Source organism: Eublepharis macularius, chromosome 13 (assembly GCF_028583425.1).
Source record: "Eublepharis macularius isolate TG4126 chromosome 13, MPM_Emac_v1.0, whole genome shotgun sequence".
Lineage (NCBI taxonomy): Eukaryota > Metazoa > Chordata > Lepidosauria > Squamata > Eublepharidae > Eublepharis > Eublepharis macularius.
In genome coordinates this window covers 69273846-69290212 of record NC_072802.1, presented here as the reverse complement: position 1 = coordinate 69290212, position 16367 = coordinate 69273846, and the positions used below count along the sequence as shown (strand labels likewise).

At 41.7% G+C, this 16367-nt stretch overlaps 1 protein-coding gene across 2 annotated transcripts in view; it reads left to right on the top strand.

The window, feature by feature from the left end:
- The window catches only part of ATP2A2 (ATPase sarcoplasmic/endoplasmic reticulum Ca2+ transporting 2), a 57680-nt gene extending 42124 nt beyond the window's left edge, over positions 1-15556 (top strand). Inside the window, exons 10-21 of one of the 2 annotated variants that reach the window (XM_054996715.1) lie at positions 993-1095; positions 1897-2028; positions 2132-2254; positions 2498-2716; positions 3301-3636; positions 4033-4253; positions 4841-5043; positions 5761-5846; positions 6146-6279; positions 8139-8256; positions 8487-8607; positions 14661-15556. In XM_054996715.1, the coding sequence (XP_054852690.1) occupies positions 993-1095; positions 1897-2028; positions 2132-2254; positions 2498-2716; positions 3301-3636; positions 4033-4253; positions 4841-5043; positions 5761-5846; positions 6146-6279; positions 8139-8256; positions 8487-8607; positions 14661-14674 (1810 nt within the window). In that variant the 3' untranslated portion in view covers positions 14675-15556. Of the gene's footprint in view, positions 1-992; positions 1096-1896; positions 2029-2131; positions 2255-2497; positions 2717-3300; positions 3637-4032; positions 4254-4840; positions 5044-5760; positions 5847-6145; positions 6280-8138; positions 8257-8486; positions 10280-14660 lie in introns of those variants that run through there. The other variant, XM_054996714.1, reaches the window with a different exon arrangement.
- The last annotated feature ends 811 nt before the right edge of the window (positions 15557-16367 follow it).

Below are 16367 nucleotides of genomic sequence, written 5' to 3'. Positions count from 1 at the left end.
AGACAAACTTCTGCCTGAGACCCTGGAGATCTGCTGCCAGATCTGACCTTGGTGGACCAATGATCTGGTTCAGTACAAGGCGGATCCATGTGTCCTATCCTTTCTGGGAAATGAGAATTATCACACATTGTGATTCCTGATTTTTCCTAAATTATTTACAATTTGCTAATTACCCCTTTTGTACATCTGCAAATGATTTTACGTGGCAGTATTCTCCCTGCATAAAGAAATGATTTGCATCTGAGAGTGGTGCCTTTTCAAATCTGTATGATTTCAGAGAGTGGAACAGATGGTTAATGTGCAAGCTAACTAGTGCAAAAGTCCTGTTGGTTTCAGGTACATAGAGTTGTTGAGAAGGGAGATGCTCCACGAGATGCTTCAGCAAAATCTCAAATAATCTATTTAGGGGTGAGGTGGGATCCTAAATAGTAATAACTTTAGATTTTGGGAGGTAGGTCTCTGGGTACTTTTGTGAATGGATTCTATCAAGGACCCTTCTGAAGTTTGCTTGCTCATCCTTCTGTGTTTAGTAGCAATCTAGGCTGACCCTGAGCAACATTCTCATGAGACAAAGGTGAAAGTATTCATACTGGCTCCATTGGCCACAATTCTTTCTGCATTTGTTGGGGCAAGAAGGCATTCTTCAGACAGCCTCAAAGCAGCATAGCTGTGAAAGGACTACTAAATATAATAATAGTCTTCATTGACCTGGAGAATAGCCTTCTTATGCTATAAGGCTGCACAACACAATCGGTGTTCATTTAAATGCTTACGATTTTTTTTAAAAAGGCACCATGCATTGTTTGTGTTGGTGGAAACTGTGTATCCTAAGCCAGGCCATTAAATATGTTTTTGGGACTCAAGGTATAAGGGATGTGAATATGAAAAGTTAGCAGTTGCTGAGTGTGTGCCCTGTTAGCTGCCAGCAAGTAAACTCTGATGTCACATGAGCAGCTGGAATGAAAGCCTCACAGTCCATTTGTTTCTGACAGGCATAAAGATGACAAACTTGTCAGATGCTCTCAGTATGACGGCCTTATAGAACTGGCAACTATTTGTGCTCTCTGCAACGATTCTTCTCTGGATTTCAATGAGGTGAGTCTATTGCATTCCAATACAAGAGCAAGAGAGCAAACAAAATGGTTACTGTTTACATTGGCCAGTATGCTGAATGCTTTCTGTGCAGTCAGCAATATGGCTAGTAAAGGAAAACACCACTCCTGCTTCTCAAGGGTTATCTCTCTTTTTTTAAAGGAATTCTGCTTAAGTTGCCAGTTGATGGCAAAGAAAGCAGCTTACAAATGTACTGATGAAATCTTGCGTTTCTATTGTATTGCAGTTAAGTGGTTAGGAGATAGGTGAAGGCTAAGGAGAGATTGGTAAAAAAAAGTGGAGGAAAAGAGAACACAATGTGTGAAAGAGAATGATTCTGTTGGGTAGAGGTTATTAGTGGGGTTGAAAAGAGGTGAATTGATACACGTTCCTTGCATTCAAAAAACAAGGTGATAGAGTGATAGAAATAGGAGTGAATAAGTAGCAAAAGGGCCCAGGAGAAAAATCTTGAGCAGCAAGGGGTTGAAGTTAAACTGATCCACTTACACTTTCACGGAATACACATGAGCAGATGTATGGTTCAGATGTTGCTGGAGCCTGCTGTTTGCAAACAAGGCTCAAAGTGTAGCAGACTGGAAATGTCAAGATAATATTTTTAAAAGATGTGGCTGTTGGAAAGCAAAGATTAGTACAAAACTATATTAAGGAGAACGTACCATTTCTGCGTTACCATGTTTTGTTTATGCTAAATGATTTTGTGGTCACGTGTTTTACCATGTCCTTCACAGATGTGATGATTGGTCAGTCTGTGATTATAGTAATATGTTTTGATTTTGAATGAAGGCTAAGGGAGTGTATGAGAAAGTTGGAGAAGCAACAGAGACTGCCCTCACTTGTCTGGTTGAGAAGATGAACGTATTCGACACAGAATTGAAAGGATTGTCCAGAATTGAACGAGCAAATGCTTGCAATTCGGTCAGTAGTTCAACTGTGATGCACACCCAAAAAAACCATTAAATCTCTTTTTGTGCAAGCTCATTGCAGTGCAATTCTGGTATTTCTCCTTTTCCCCTTCCAGGTGATAAAGCAACTCATGAAGAAAGAATTCACTCTTGAATTCTCAAGAGATAGAAAGTCGATGTCTGTTTACTGTTCTCCTAACAAGCCCAGTCGGACAGCCATGAGCAAGATGTTCATTAAGGTAAGCATGCTTACAGGGGTATTCTTCTGTAATTAGCTAAAAGGCAGCATGGCTCTTGAAGTTTTGCCAAAATAAAATTGCAGCACAGTCCCCCCCCCCCCAAAATTCATGTTCAGTATTTCAGCTCCTGGAGAGAGAGAGCTGCTTTACATGTGCTCTTAATGGTTCTGTGGCAGGAAGGCAAATGAGTCAACTTGATTCTCACTAGTGAGGCTAATTGTTTTCTACATTATATTCCTACAGGGTGCTCCCGAAGGTGTGATCGACAGGTGTACACACATCCGGGTTGGAAGCACTAAAGTGCAATTGACACAAGGTATTAAGCAGAAGATTTTGACTGTCATTCGAGAGTGGGGCACGGGCAGAGACACTCTGCGATGTCTAGCTCTGGCAACACATGACAATCCACCTAGGAGGGATGAAATGAACCTGGAGGATTCTGCAAACTTCATTAATTATGAGGTTAGTTTAGTGTAAGGTTTTTGTTTGGTTTTTGTTATCTCTGTGCCTGCATAGCAGCAGTCCCCTCCATTGAGAGAATAGTTGTGCCTCAAGGGGGATGGGTAAAAACCTTTCTCATTAGGCAGCCTGGATGGTGTTTCATCCTTTGACCCAAGTGCTCCTGGTTCAAGTCTATCTAATCATTGACTTAATGGGCTTATCTAGGGCAGTGCAGTCTCTCTGCCTTCCTTTGCTATCTGTAAAATGGGAACAGTGCTGATCAACATCCTTCACCTGACTATAACAGAGGTGCTAATGTGTTTTACTGTACCTTTACGTGTTTTTAACACTATAGCTTTATTGTTTATTTTTCATGTTTTACTTGCATGTTTTAATTACTTGAGAGTTTTATTTGATGGCCTTTGGCCATGTGCAATAAACATTCTGATTCTGATTAATATCATCACAGTACTGTTGTGAAGATGACTGCTATATAAGTATTACTACTGTGGTATAAAATTGCAAAACTGTTCTGTTGCACAAAGAGAAAACATGCTACATGGTGACTTTGGAAACCCTGACTTGACTTGCCATTCTTATTTTAGACCAATTTGACCTTCATTGGGTGTGTGGGGATGCTGGATCCCCCTAGAATTGAAGTGGCTTCATCCATAAAACTATGCAGGCAAGCTGGCATTCGTGTGATCATGATAACCGGAGACAACAAGGGGACTGCAGTGGCCATCTGTCGTCGCATTGGCATCTTTGGGGAAGATGAGGATGTCACCACGAAAGCCTTCACTGGCCGTGAATTTGACGAACTCTCCCCAGCAGCCCAGAGAGATGCTTGCCTAAATGCCCGCTGTTTTGCCCGTGTGGAACCTTCCCATAAATCTAAAATTGTCGAGTTCCTGCAGTCTTTTGATGAGATAACAGCTATGGTGAGTGTGTTGGAGACCAGTGGCAGGTGGCAGCTTCTTGCATGAAGAAAAATGTATGCTAGTGGGGGGGGGGAGTTAGGTACTTGATTTTTATTGGGGGTTAAATCCAGGAGGTTAAATTATGAAGATATAGAAGAGGCAGATTGCATAAATTACTGCTGGGGGTATGAGGGTGCTCAGTTCTTGGTTGATAGAAACAGGGTTCAGTTTGTAACTTGCTCGTATGTTCTAGGCTTTAATCCTGGGAAGGAGAAGTAAGCATGTCCATGAACATACATAGAGTTCCTTCCCCAACCAGCCCCATAAATCTAATTCTGGGGAGCTGTGGATCAGGCAGAGTTAAATTTGGGCAACAACATGGGTCCATTGTGTCATCTTCCAAATTTTGTGTTTCAGACTGGCGATGGTGTGAATGATGCCCCAGCCCTGAAGAAAGCAGAGATTGGAATTGCAATGGGGTCTGGGACTGCGGTAGCAAAGACAGCTTCAGAAATGGTGCTGGCAGATGACAATTTCTCAACTATCGTAGCTGCTGTGGAAGAGGGTCGTGCAATTTACAATAACATGAAACAGTTCATTCGCTACCTCATCTCATCAAATGTTGGGGAGGTTGTATGGTAGGTGCAGCAAGTGTTTGCAGTTCTTTTGAGGAATGGGCAAGTGAACTTGCTCTCCTAGATGGAATACTAGGGGTGGGATGGGACAAATCCAGTCCAAAGAAGGTAATCAAATGGCGAGAAGCCTGCCTGTCAGGATGTGTTCAGGAGGCCCGGGGAGTGCTCTGACAGAGCTTGGCCTTTGGTTTGTGTCCTTGATAGGATTTTTCTGACCAGGATCTTGGTTATCTCAAAACCAGAAAGCTTTTAAGCACAAATAAGGGTAGTTATTTCACTATTTTGTATATTTAAGGGGGGGTGTCATAAAGCTTCCCACCTTGACAGATACAGCACTGAAGCTCTTTTCCATAGGCAACTTGTATCTGGGTCACCAAATGTCAGTGCTAACAGCTGTATGGCTGCTGCTAATTTGTCTCAAAGGACTGTAACCTGTCTTGGGGTAGGTTGTGGCAGACTGCAGTAGATGGGTACATGGAAAACGAGAAACAGGCCTGTGATGAGCAGTATTAGGTGTGGTTGTATTACAGTTAAACTATGGAGTAGTAGGTCAGAGGTTAATCCTGTGTACCTTTTATTTTTTTTGGTAGTATCTTCCTGACTGCTGCTCTGGGTTTCCCTGAAGCTTTAATCCCCGTCCAGCTGTTGTGGGTAAACCTTGTGACTGATGGTCTCCCTGCCACGGCCCTGGGATTCAACCCCCCTGATCTGGACATCATGGACAAACCTCCTCGCAATCCTAAAGAGCCCCTGATCTCTGGCTGGCTCTTTTTCCGTTATTTGGCAATTGGATGTGAGTATTCGCTGAGTATTCACAGAGCTAAGGACTCTGTAGATCCTTAGGTAGATCAGAGCAGCTGCCATTCTTTCCTCCCCTTCCGTTGCTGTCCTTTTCTTGTCCTCTTGGCTTTAAAAGCATCACAAAATCTGCCCAGTTGAGGGAGGGTTCATGTCATGAGACGACGTTGCAGTTTGGTTGCATGCTGGAAGTTAGTTAAAAGATACATTCTTGTGTACAATTGTACATACTTTTTCTAGTTGCTAATCTAGCCAGTTTTGAGACTACTTCTACTATGGTTCTGCAGTGGTGCTGCATAAGTTGAGTTGCCTAAACTTTTTTCCCAAACCAGCAGTGCCTTGGCTATTTGATTGCCTGACCCACTAAGAATTACCGTAGGCTAAAAAAAAAAAAAGCACACTTTGTGTTAAGACAGTTGTGGATTTGCGGGGGTGGAGGTTTACATTTGTTACATAAAAAGCGCACACCTCTTTCACTGTGTGCAGGCACAGCTTTTTTTTTTTAAATCAGATGTATTCTTGGGAAGAATCTAGTGGCAGTGAATTGGGCATCAAGATCTAAGCATGGATACTCTAATTACAGGAAATGGGCAAAGGTTACACAGTAACCCCATTGTATGGAGGCGAGAGTTCAGGTGAGGTCAGCTAGCAGCACAGATGCTTCATTACTCAGTCCACTAAGTTACTTGTCCTTTTTTTTTCTTCCTTGAAGGCTACGTTGGTGCTGCTACAGTGGGGGCTGCTGCCTGGTGGTTTATTGCTGCTGATGGTGGCCCAAGAATTACCTTCTACCAGCTGGTATTATTTCCTTTTCAATTTTTCAGAAATAGAAACACTGATTGCTAGAGTTTCAGAGCAAAGCTTACTTTTTCAGAGAGCAGCCAACTTAGCTTTATTGTTTTTGCGAAATACAGAGATCTCATAATGGCTTGTTAAGAGACCACCAGTTTTTATCTGTGACAAGACAGAGTATATGTGACTAACCTGATTTCTTTTTAGTGGTTGCTTTAGCCATTTTTTATCCAATGTTAGCACAAAATAATTTTTATGAAAAAGACAGGGTATCGTTAGATTAACTTGTGTATTGCATCTTCCAGAGCCATTTCCTGCAGTGCAAAGATGAAAACCCAGATTTTGAAGGTGTTGACTGTGTGGTCTTTGAATCTCCCTATCCTATGACAATGGCTCTTTCTGTCTTGGTCACTATTGAGATGTGCAATGCCCTCAACAGGTGAGTGTGTGTAAAATGGAAAGCTAAGGAATTTCCTTTCCTTCCTTTACATCTGCCTTTTTTGTGTGCAGATGTTCTCTATTTCATACCATATTCACATGGCAAAATTCAGTGTTTCTCTATGCAGAACTTGGATTATCTTTTTTAAAAGAGGGTACAAAATAGAAAAGGGAAGCGGGATGAAAAAGAGAAGAGAAAAAAATCTGCCTTGATTGCTTTCAGACTCTATGCACCATTGGAGCAGCAATGGGAGTACAGAAAGCAGAAAATCCTAACGTTAGAATTTACTCATGATGGGCAATTATGGAATTTGCCTTCATTTCTGAAATCCTGAGTTTGGCAGATCTTAAGATGGAGTTTATGGAATTCAAAGATGCCTTTAAAGGACTTTTAAGTTGGAGGAAAGGTCTGAAATTGGTGGAACTATGGAATGGATAAAACCGGCGCACCTTTTGATTACCTGTGGCTGAAAAGAAATATCCATCTTGCACTTGCCTTGAATGCCCCAAAGGCATCTGCTTGGCCACTGCCAAAGATGAGGTGAAAAGTTAGGTAGATTGATAGCCTAAGTAGCAGGGAAACTGTGTTAGCTTTTTGGGAAAGTGGAATGGAGAGAGACACCCAAGAGCACATAGAGAGCAGGAGAGAAGGACTGAATATCATCCACGTGCTCACACCTTGCTTCCTCTGCAGTGGTCAAGCAGGATCTGGGCCATTTCCATTGGCAACCAGGCAAAGGGAGACTCCACCCTTAGAAATGAACATCCAGCACTGCAGAATTCTGCTCAGCAGCTTTGCTTTCAGGGGTGTGGTCGCCACTGTGGTCTTGCCATTTGCCCACTGAAGAAAAAGAAGGAAAGTGAATACTGGGGTTGGGGGGGTGAGAAGGACTCAATCTCTTACACACCCTAGTGTTGTCCTTGTCCATCACAATTGAGTTACATTATTTTAATCATTGTTTAAGTTGGGAGGGGCTGTAAAGGGCCTTGATGGCCGTTAAGTTTGAAAGGCAGTTTGTAAATAACAACATAAAAACTATAGTACAGTGTGCAGTGTATAGTATAGTGGCAGTGTGCATATTGCAAGGGGTGTATTGAGTCTGTACCTGTATTTGATATTAATGGGCCTTGGCCTCTGCATGGAACAAAATTTGATTCCTCAAGCTGCTGTTCTAAGCCATGGAGACTGCATTTCAGCCTCTGTGGTCCCAGTAGCACTGCGATATTTTCAGTTTACAAGGTTGTTGCACCTTGGTGCTTAATACTCTGTGGTCACTGGGCTATGACCACAAGGGCTCTTGATGAAGAAAGGTAGCACTTCAGGCATTTGGTGATGTATGTGGAATTGTTGGACTGGCCAGTATATCCCTTGTTCTGTTGCTTCTTTGTGTTAATTGCCCCTCACCACATCCTGATCATAGTGTTTTTCTCAAAGTACCTCTTGTTCATATGCACAATATCATGGCCATTAGGACTGGAATATCCAGAAGAAGCTTTGCTGAGGAATTTTAAAAAATAGAAATCAGAACTAGAGCATCAGAAACTCTGTGGTCTAGTTGGAGATGAGAGCTGGTAGAGTGTGGAGGCTGAGAATGGGATGTCTTGAGGTGAGAAGTCCCAACTTAAAATCTTAGCTCAGCCATGGGTTCATTCAAGTGGCCTAAACAAGCTACTTTTCACAATCTGTGTCCCATCTGCAATAAATGGATGACTACTGACATGCCTTACAGGATTGTTTGGAAAAGCACTATATAAATGTTTATGTGTTATTAGATGTACAACTGGTCTAGTGTTGGTTGCCTGTCATGAAACCGAGCATTAGGGAACTCTGAAGCATGATGCCTCCATTGTTTCTTGCAGCCTGTCGGAGAACCAATCCTTGTTACGGATGCCTCCTTGGGAGAATGTCTGGCTGCTGGGTTCCATTTGCTTGTCCATGTCTCTTCATTTCCTCATCCTTTATGTGGAGCCACTTCCAGTAAGTTTGCAAAGCACAGGTCTTGGGGCAAATCATAGAGTTGGAAGGGGCCATACAGACCATCTAGTCCAACCCCCTGCCCAGTGCAGGATCAGCCTAAAGCATCTCTGACAAGTATTCATCCAGCCTAATCTTGTCAGACTTTCTTATCCACCTCCATGGCTCTGCCTAGCCACCTTGCTCTGTTATACAAAGGCTTTAATAGTTGCTTTTTCTCTTCTGTTTCCCAGCTGATCTTCCAAATCACACCTCTGAATCTGACCCAGTGGCTGATGGTTTTGAAAATCTCACTACCTGTCATTCTGCTGGATGAGACACTTAAATTTGTGGCGCGTAACTACTTAGAACCTGGTAAAGAGAGTCTGCCTCCTGCCACCAAACCGCGTCCTCTGTCTGCATGCACTGAAGGGATTTCCTGGCCGTTTGTACTCATTACCTTGCCCTTGGTTATCTGGCTGTATAGCACAGACACTAACTTTAGTGACATGTTCTTGTCTTGACCTGAAGTGATAACAGTTTGACAAAGATGTTTAACTTAATCAATTTTTTTATTGTTTAAAGCAATTGTCTTATTCTGCTGAATTTTCACATGAACATATTTGCCGGTGACTGAGGTTTCATATTCCTAGATTTTTGGGTTTTCTTTTTTTTCCCTGACTCCAGTAGGGGAGCAGTATTTTTTCCCCTCTTTTATACACGACTAGGGTGTCCATTGACATGTACAGAGAAATTAACACTATTTTATGCAAATATTTTTTGTAGAGGAGAAGCATGTACAGTGTTCTGTTTAATAGTTAACTCATCCTTGTAAAAACAAAAGTGTTTTGCGGGGAGGGGGGGAGTGCCAGTGGACACTATTTAGCAAACTTTGATTGGTAGCAGATTTTAGGGAATGAATGTTTTTGTGTGTCTTTTTTTCTCTCAAACTAAAAGCATGCAGTTGTGTGTGTCTTCTGCATGGTCATCTAAAATTAATTTGTCATTCAGTTGGGCTTTTTCTGCACTGGGCAGAATATATGGCTACCTCAGCGTTATTTCTAGTCCCCCCTCCTCTGTTCTTCTTCCCATCTTCTCCTCCCCTTCCTGTACTTTAGGTTCTTACTTAATTTTGTTTACACCTGTCTTTATGAGAGGTATGTCTATTCTTGCTAGTGCAGAAAATATCATTCCAAGTGCAACCTGTTAATGTTGTATGGTGGTGTTTCTGCCCCCGCATCTCCCCTTAACACAAGTAGAGATTTTTTAAAAAGATTATTTATTTAAATGTCTTATTTTTATTGTAACAGCATAGTTTCACCAGCATTGCCTGTTCTGGGAGGGTGGGGGAGAAGCAGTAGAGGGAGAAGGCGACCTGAATGGACTTCAAGGAAGGAGTAAAAAATAATAATAAAAATTTAATTAAGAGATTTCTATGGCTTTCTTTTCATTAAGCCCTAGGAAATTTAGTTCCTTCTTAATTACCAATTTTCATGTGTCAAACTTTCTGTTCCTTGTTTTTGTTTTTAAATCTGAGCATTTGGTAATGGGACCAGGAAGCAAACAACTCAGATTTGCACAGCTGGAGATCTCAAATGTTTTTTTTGCTTATCCTCTAACTGTCAGTGACACATCTTGGGACATAGTCTGCTGGCCACTTTCTTCTAGTCTGATGTGGAAAAGTAACCAATTTCTCTGTGTGTGTGTGTGTGTGTTTTGTAAAATCTGTAAATACCACATGACCAAATGAACATATTGTATAGAACTATTTTTATTTTTAATGTGGCACTAACCACCGTCATTCTATTAAGATAAATGTTAGCGCATGATGTCGTGTTCTTCCCCTCCAAATTGAGTCCTGTACCAACAATGTGTAAGTTCATTAACATTCCTAACTGTGTGGTGTTTCTCTCCAATGCCTTCCAACATTCATCGACTGAAGTGAGTATTTCTTTTCCATTTCACCATTCCAGTGGTGATGTGCTGTTTTTTTAAAAAAAGCATATGCTGTATACATGTCAAAGAATAAATGCTAATTTTTCCTCCATTCCATGCTGCGTTCTGTCAGATATTCTGCTGTGCTACATTATTATCACCACTCTGCATGCTGTACATCCAGTAGCAAAAGGCCCAAATGACTTGAAGCGCAAGGGCATTTGTGCCTGCAATTTCTTATCCGCTTAATCTTCAGAACTAACCTAGTGGGAGCAGTGCCCTGAGAGGCTCAGAAAATTGTAGCTTTTATTCTAAAATTGCATTCATTCTCCATTAGCAACTGTCAGCATCTCTAAAATGGCTTTGTAGTGGGAGCTTTTCCAGAGCCTTGAGTCATAGATGGTATTCTCCCCCCCTCAAAAGAAATTGGAGGTGCTTGGATACCAGTCCTGTGTTGCTTATCACATAAAGTTGCTTTGGTGGTGTTGGAGTGCTTCCCATTGTGTTCAGAGGTGTCATGAGCTGTGCCAGATATAACAGGCCATAGCTCTTCCCGTGGCTGTATGTTTCTAGGTGATGTGCTCTAACAGGATGATTCCTTGAGTGTTCCTACTGGAGAGTGACTCTAATGTGCTGCAGAGAAGTAGTGGGATGACGGTAGCCCAGCTTAGTGCAGGAAGTCCATGAGGGCAACGTTTTGGCAAACAACAAAGTGTGCTGGCTTCACACATGCTGCTTTCACCCACTAGATCACTCTTGTTTAGGAGGAGGATAGATTAAAGGTTGGCACTGATTAAAGGTTACTGTGACAGGCACTGAGTGAAACACTTGATGAATGTCTGGTAGTGAAATTCAGAAGTTCCTTGACAGGTTGAGTAAAGCCTTTTGAGGAGGCCATCACTGATACAAATCTAAAAGCATTAAGCCATTCTTCAGTCCTACCTACGTGACTTGCAGTGGCTTTCACTCTAGCCTGTTTAACAGAAGAGCAGGAATTAGTGCGGTGCCCAGAGAGGAGGTAGAAATGTAGGTCTGACTCACATGGTATAGCCAGATCTGTGGGCCTCCTGGCCCTAGCCAGAACAGCAACAAAGCTTCTCTGTATCTATTCCATTAGATAGCCACCTACGATCTACCAGATCTCATCATTTCACACAGCAGTCCTTCCACTGAAGAATTAAGCCTGCTTGAGATGTAGGAGAATTATGTGCTGGGCTGGGGAACGTTCAGTGCTGGAATCCTCGCATCTGTCGTCTGGAGTGACAGAGTCCATTCTTTCACCTTAGTCTCCTGCGTTGGTGACCCAGGCCTTTAGAGTCCAATTGCCAGTTCCTCCAACTTTTCCTTGTTTTAAAGAGCAAAGGAGCATCGATGTAAAAATAGATGAAAGACCACCTTGGGGCTGTTTGGACTGTATTTGGCTGGGTAGTTAAACAGCTGCCCTTCCAAACTTGGGGGTTTGAGCCACTCAGCGTTTCCCCTCTGTCACATTTTAGCTTTGCTTTCTTGAATCTAGATCTCTCCAAAGTTCAGAATTTATCTTTCAATGCATGCCAGTTACAGGATTTAGGACTTCGGTTTAATTTCTAACCACCACCTTGCCTTTCTATGCATGTTACTTGCAGTAGCCTTTATTAATCTGGAACCTGTTTTGCCCTAATGGGCTGTGCTGAACCTGGATTAATGGGTGTTACTAGGCTGTGTCCTTTCCTCACATCATACAAAAGTGAACTTCTGAACCATTCCTAGGAATCCGGCTGTTCATACTCCCCCAAGTAAAAGAATCCTGCAGAGATGGGCCGTCAGAGTAAGATCAGGCAGTCGGTATATTAGGGACAAAAGGAGAAAAAACCCTGTATGTCTGTATCTACAAGATGATTACATGCAAAGTGATCCATCCTTCACAAGAGAGGGGGCAGCATGTTTAGATGCTGGTGCTGTGGAGAGGATACTGAAATGGTTCTCTTGGCTCTCCATTCGCCTATCCAGGTCAAGTGGTGTTTTTCCCCCCTCTGGTGGACTTAAATTGTTTCAACAGATGGTGCTGCTCCTGTTGAAGACTGTTATTTCGTTAATGCTAAGCATGCATGCAGTCTGTCTTCCATCTCGCAACACTTTCCAACTGGACCATCCATATTTCTTTCCCTGATAGCTGAGGAGGAAGTATGTACAGCTTTAGAAATGAGAAGCTGCAGCTAAGGAGATAAGCCTTGCTGCGTAGGGTCAGTTCCTACCTTTGCTTGTCAAAGTGGAACTTCTGCCGCATGGATGGGAAAGAGGTGCCTCTTGAGACTAACTTGGAGAGTCACTGCTAATTAGCAGAAAATGCTGGGCTAGATAGCCAGTGGTCTAATGTAGTGCAAAGTAGATATATAGGTCTGTTTTTCAAGCATCTTTCCACCATGCAACCGTTTCCTTTATAGCTCATCCATTGTGAACTGCATTGGAGCAGTTTAAAGTTAAGCTGTTACTAGGCCAGGAGATGAAACAAGATTGTTAAAAAGATTTATGCGAGTGCTACTTCCAGACAGCACTGGGCATTCATATTCCCTGGGGAGTGAATGGGTGTTCTGTTTGGAGACGTTCCCGTTTTGACTTGTGAGATGGCATGACAAGGAACCAACTCACCCACTTTTCCCTTAGCAGACAATCTCATTGGTGACGTACTTGGGCAGTGATCAGTGTTTAAGAATGTGTAGAGTGCTTTTTCCTCTACTTTGAGAGGCTACAGATGGACCGTTTGTATGAGCAATTTGTAAGCCCCACTTGTATATGGAATAAAGGTATTCTGTGTTCAAAGGATAGAGGTAGGATTGCTGAAGAGTATTTTATGAAGAATAAATGTCTACCCTTTGTCTCATTAAAGGTAATTTTAAAAAAATTCCTATGCTAAACTCTTAAAAGATTGAGTGGTGTTTTTTAAATGAAGGGTACCCACGGGGCAAGGTGCCCTAAAATGTGGTGATAAAATGCAGTACAGCAGCTTCTTAGTGTCTTCCATAGACACCACAGATAAGATACACTGATGAACAAAAGGAGAAAAGGCGGGGACGATTACGGGATGGGTGAGGCATAGGTAAAACAACCCAAACTGTCTGTCCTTGCACCTGTCTCGTTGATTTCTTGCACTTCTTAATCATTGTTTCCCTAATCTCTGCTAGTCACATTTTTTTTAAAATTAACATGGTCAGGAACAAGATAACTTTGCAAACTTTAACACAAACTCCCTGGGGGTGGGGAGCCTGAAATTCTACAAAAGCCAGCTAAAAAAAGATCATAATACAAGGCTTGCAGATTGAATTGGTTAAGACCTTTCCTCTAATCCTCTGTGCTACCAATGTTCGCATTTCTGGTGGAAAAGCTTGTCCAGGATAATTCCTTGGTAGCTCTCAGCCTGTGGCACTTCTTTTTCTAAGGGACTTGGTTATTGTATTTTGGGAGACGGAAGGAAAGGCAAGATCCTGTACTACTTACAGTTAGATCTGCTATACTTTTAGTAACTTTCATTAATTGCTTCCCAAACTAGTAATACATCCTTTAAATTGACTCAGTACCTGGAAAATCCAGATAAATGTACTAAAATTTGGTGATAAAATAAGGAATTGAATAACCAAGCAAAGCAGAGCGCTGTTGCCTGGGATAAGCTGATAGATCCAGCCATTTCAGTCAGTTTTCTTGTCTTCTCAGGAAATGCATAGAAGTGGATTAATAAAGCCAGTTTCCCCCCATGTGTGACAGCTTTTGCAGTAACCGACAGAAATTACTAGGCTGTCTGAAGTTTCCTAAGACGTTTTTGGTAGGCTTGGCAAAAGCATGCTGGGCATTTAGAGTTGGTCCATACAGGCAAATACATTGCTTGATGACTCTCTTTAAATGTCTCAACTAGCTAGAATGGTTAGTGCCATGTACAGAACAGACATTTAATGATTTTAGAATTCTATCTTGTGACTTCATACATGAAGACAAGCCAGAAAATGTATTATATGTGAATGTATGTCCAAGCTTCAACTGGTTCCTATGGCAATAGCAAAAAAAATATTCTGGAGGGGAGGAGCTAAGAGCCCAGAAAGGAAAGGTCTAAAGCAACCTGCTGCAGCCATGATACCTTTTAAGGGAATGCATAATCTTATGAACTCTCTTTCCATTCCTTCCTTATGCAACAGCTACCAAATCAAGATGTTTGGCATTTGGTTGGTCTCCAGTCATCAAATCCTCTGACATAAGCTCCCCAGGCTGTTTTAGCCAGGGGGTGGGGGGAGAGTAGAAGATAATGTTGCTTAAATGAGTATTCCTTTGGCTTTTAACTTACTCATGCTTTTCAATTAACCTGTGTTTTCCATGGGAAGATGGGAGGCCAGTAGTCAAACTTAACATTTTCTGCTATCTCTATTGAAGCTTTTAATTTTTAAGTCTTGCTTTTATTAAGTCCTTTGTATCCATCTTTCCAACTAACTTTACCTTTCTCTTTCTCTCTTTCTTTTTTTCCTTTTCAGCAAAACTGGAGTAATCACATAGCCCTAAACAAATTTTGCAGAAACGTAAGATTAATTTTTGTTGTGTGCATGCGTCTTTAGCTACGCATCTACTGAAAACATCTGCATGAGTCTTGTAAATGAAAACGGAAACAAAATTCTTTCCCTAGGGAGGGAGGAAAAAATAGAACTGAAAACTCGTGTTCTGTGAAGGAAGTGTGTGGTGCTCTTACAGCTTCAGTTCATAATACAAAATCTACAAATGTGCAATATAGTTTTTAACTGATAAAAGACCTCTGCAAGGAAGTTTGGGGGTTCTTTGCTGCATGAAGACAACAATCTCCCTAAACTGCTAAGCAAGAATTAAAAGAGTGGTGATCGGCCAAGTTTTACTCTCCTTTTCCATATTTCGTCGTGTAAAACGTCATAGTTGATAAAATGTACAATATTGGACTGTAATGCATGCTTTTCAGTTGTAAGTAGCCAATACTCTCTATTGTATCTTAACATACCACTTAAAACAGCTCTGTACAATATGCAATTCTATTTATACAGATTCATTGACAACGGTACTGTTGTTGAATGTTTAAGAAATTGTTAAAAACTTTCAGTTCCATTACTTCAGCTTTTTTTAAAAAATATCTTGGAGTGTGCAAATAGACTTATTTTGCACTGTAATAATGTAACTTATTTAAATCTAAAGCCGTAGAGACACATTGGTGCAATACACATGTTGTGATATGGTTTATCTTAACAGCAACAAAATCCTAATGATGAACTTAGTTCATAAAACAGCATGTGTGACTTTTTTTTTTTAGAAATTGTAAATAACATTGGTTGTTCTGATTCAATGCTGACAATAATGAGCATCACACCTACCATCCTGGTTTCAGGTAAAATAAACTTATTCTACGATACATAGATGGTGTGTTGTGTGGATCAACTTACTTTTGCAGTTGGTATACGCAAGATCTGGGTTTAAATCCTTCCTTGATTCTTTTGTGTGCTTACTAGCAATCAGATGGCACAGAACAAAGTGGTAGAATTCTGGACTGTGCCGTGTCATACTGTGGGTATGAAGGCATTTTTAATATTCCTCTTGCCATTCAAATAAAATACCTTTTTTTCTAACAAAAACAGATGCATTGCTGCATAAGCTTTTGTGGAATGAAGCCTATATGGAGTAAGAGGGCACCATAGAGAGCCATGCTGTTGCCGGCTCACAGGGGGGCCTGGAGTTGTCCCAGAATTGCAGCTGATCAGTTCTCAAATGGCTGTTTTGGAGGGCAGACTGTATAATTGCATCCTTGATGAGATCCCTCCCCGAACTTCACCCTCCCCAGGAATTTCCCAAGCTGGGGTTGGCCATCTTAGTCGTGGGGTTTTAAGCAAGGAGATCTGGGTTTAAATCCTTCCTCAGCCAGTGACCTTCAAGGCTTGAGATGTGGTGGCTAGCCTGAGTTACTTGACAGGGGTGGTTCTGAGGATAAAAGGAGCCTTGTGTATACTAAACTTCTTGGACAACAGGTGAAGTGAGAAAATGTGGCTGAGGTATGTAGAGAGAGGTATGGGGTTTAGCTGTGTCTGGATATTCAGTGGGCTGTGCAACTAAGATTTTGGCCTCCATGTTATGTGTAGGGTGCAGTTCTGTTCTCAGATGTAAGTCATGTCAATTAGGGTCCGAAGAAACCAATTCTAAAGTTGAGAATTTCAGCGCCAGTTTGTGAG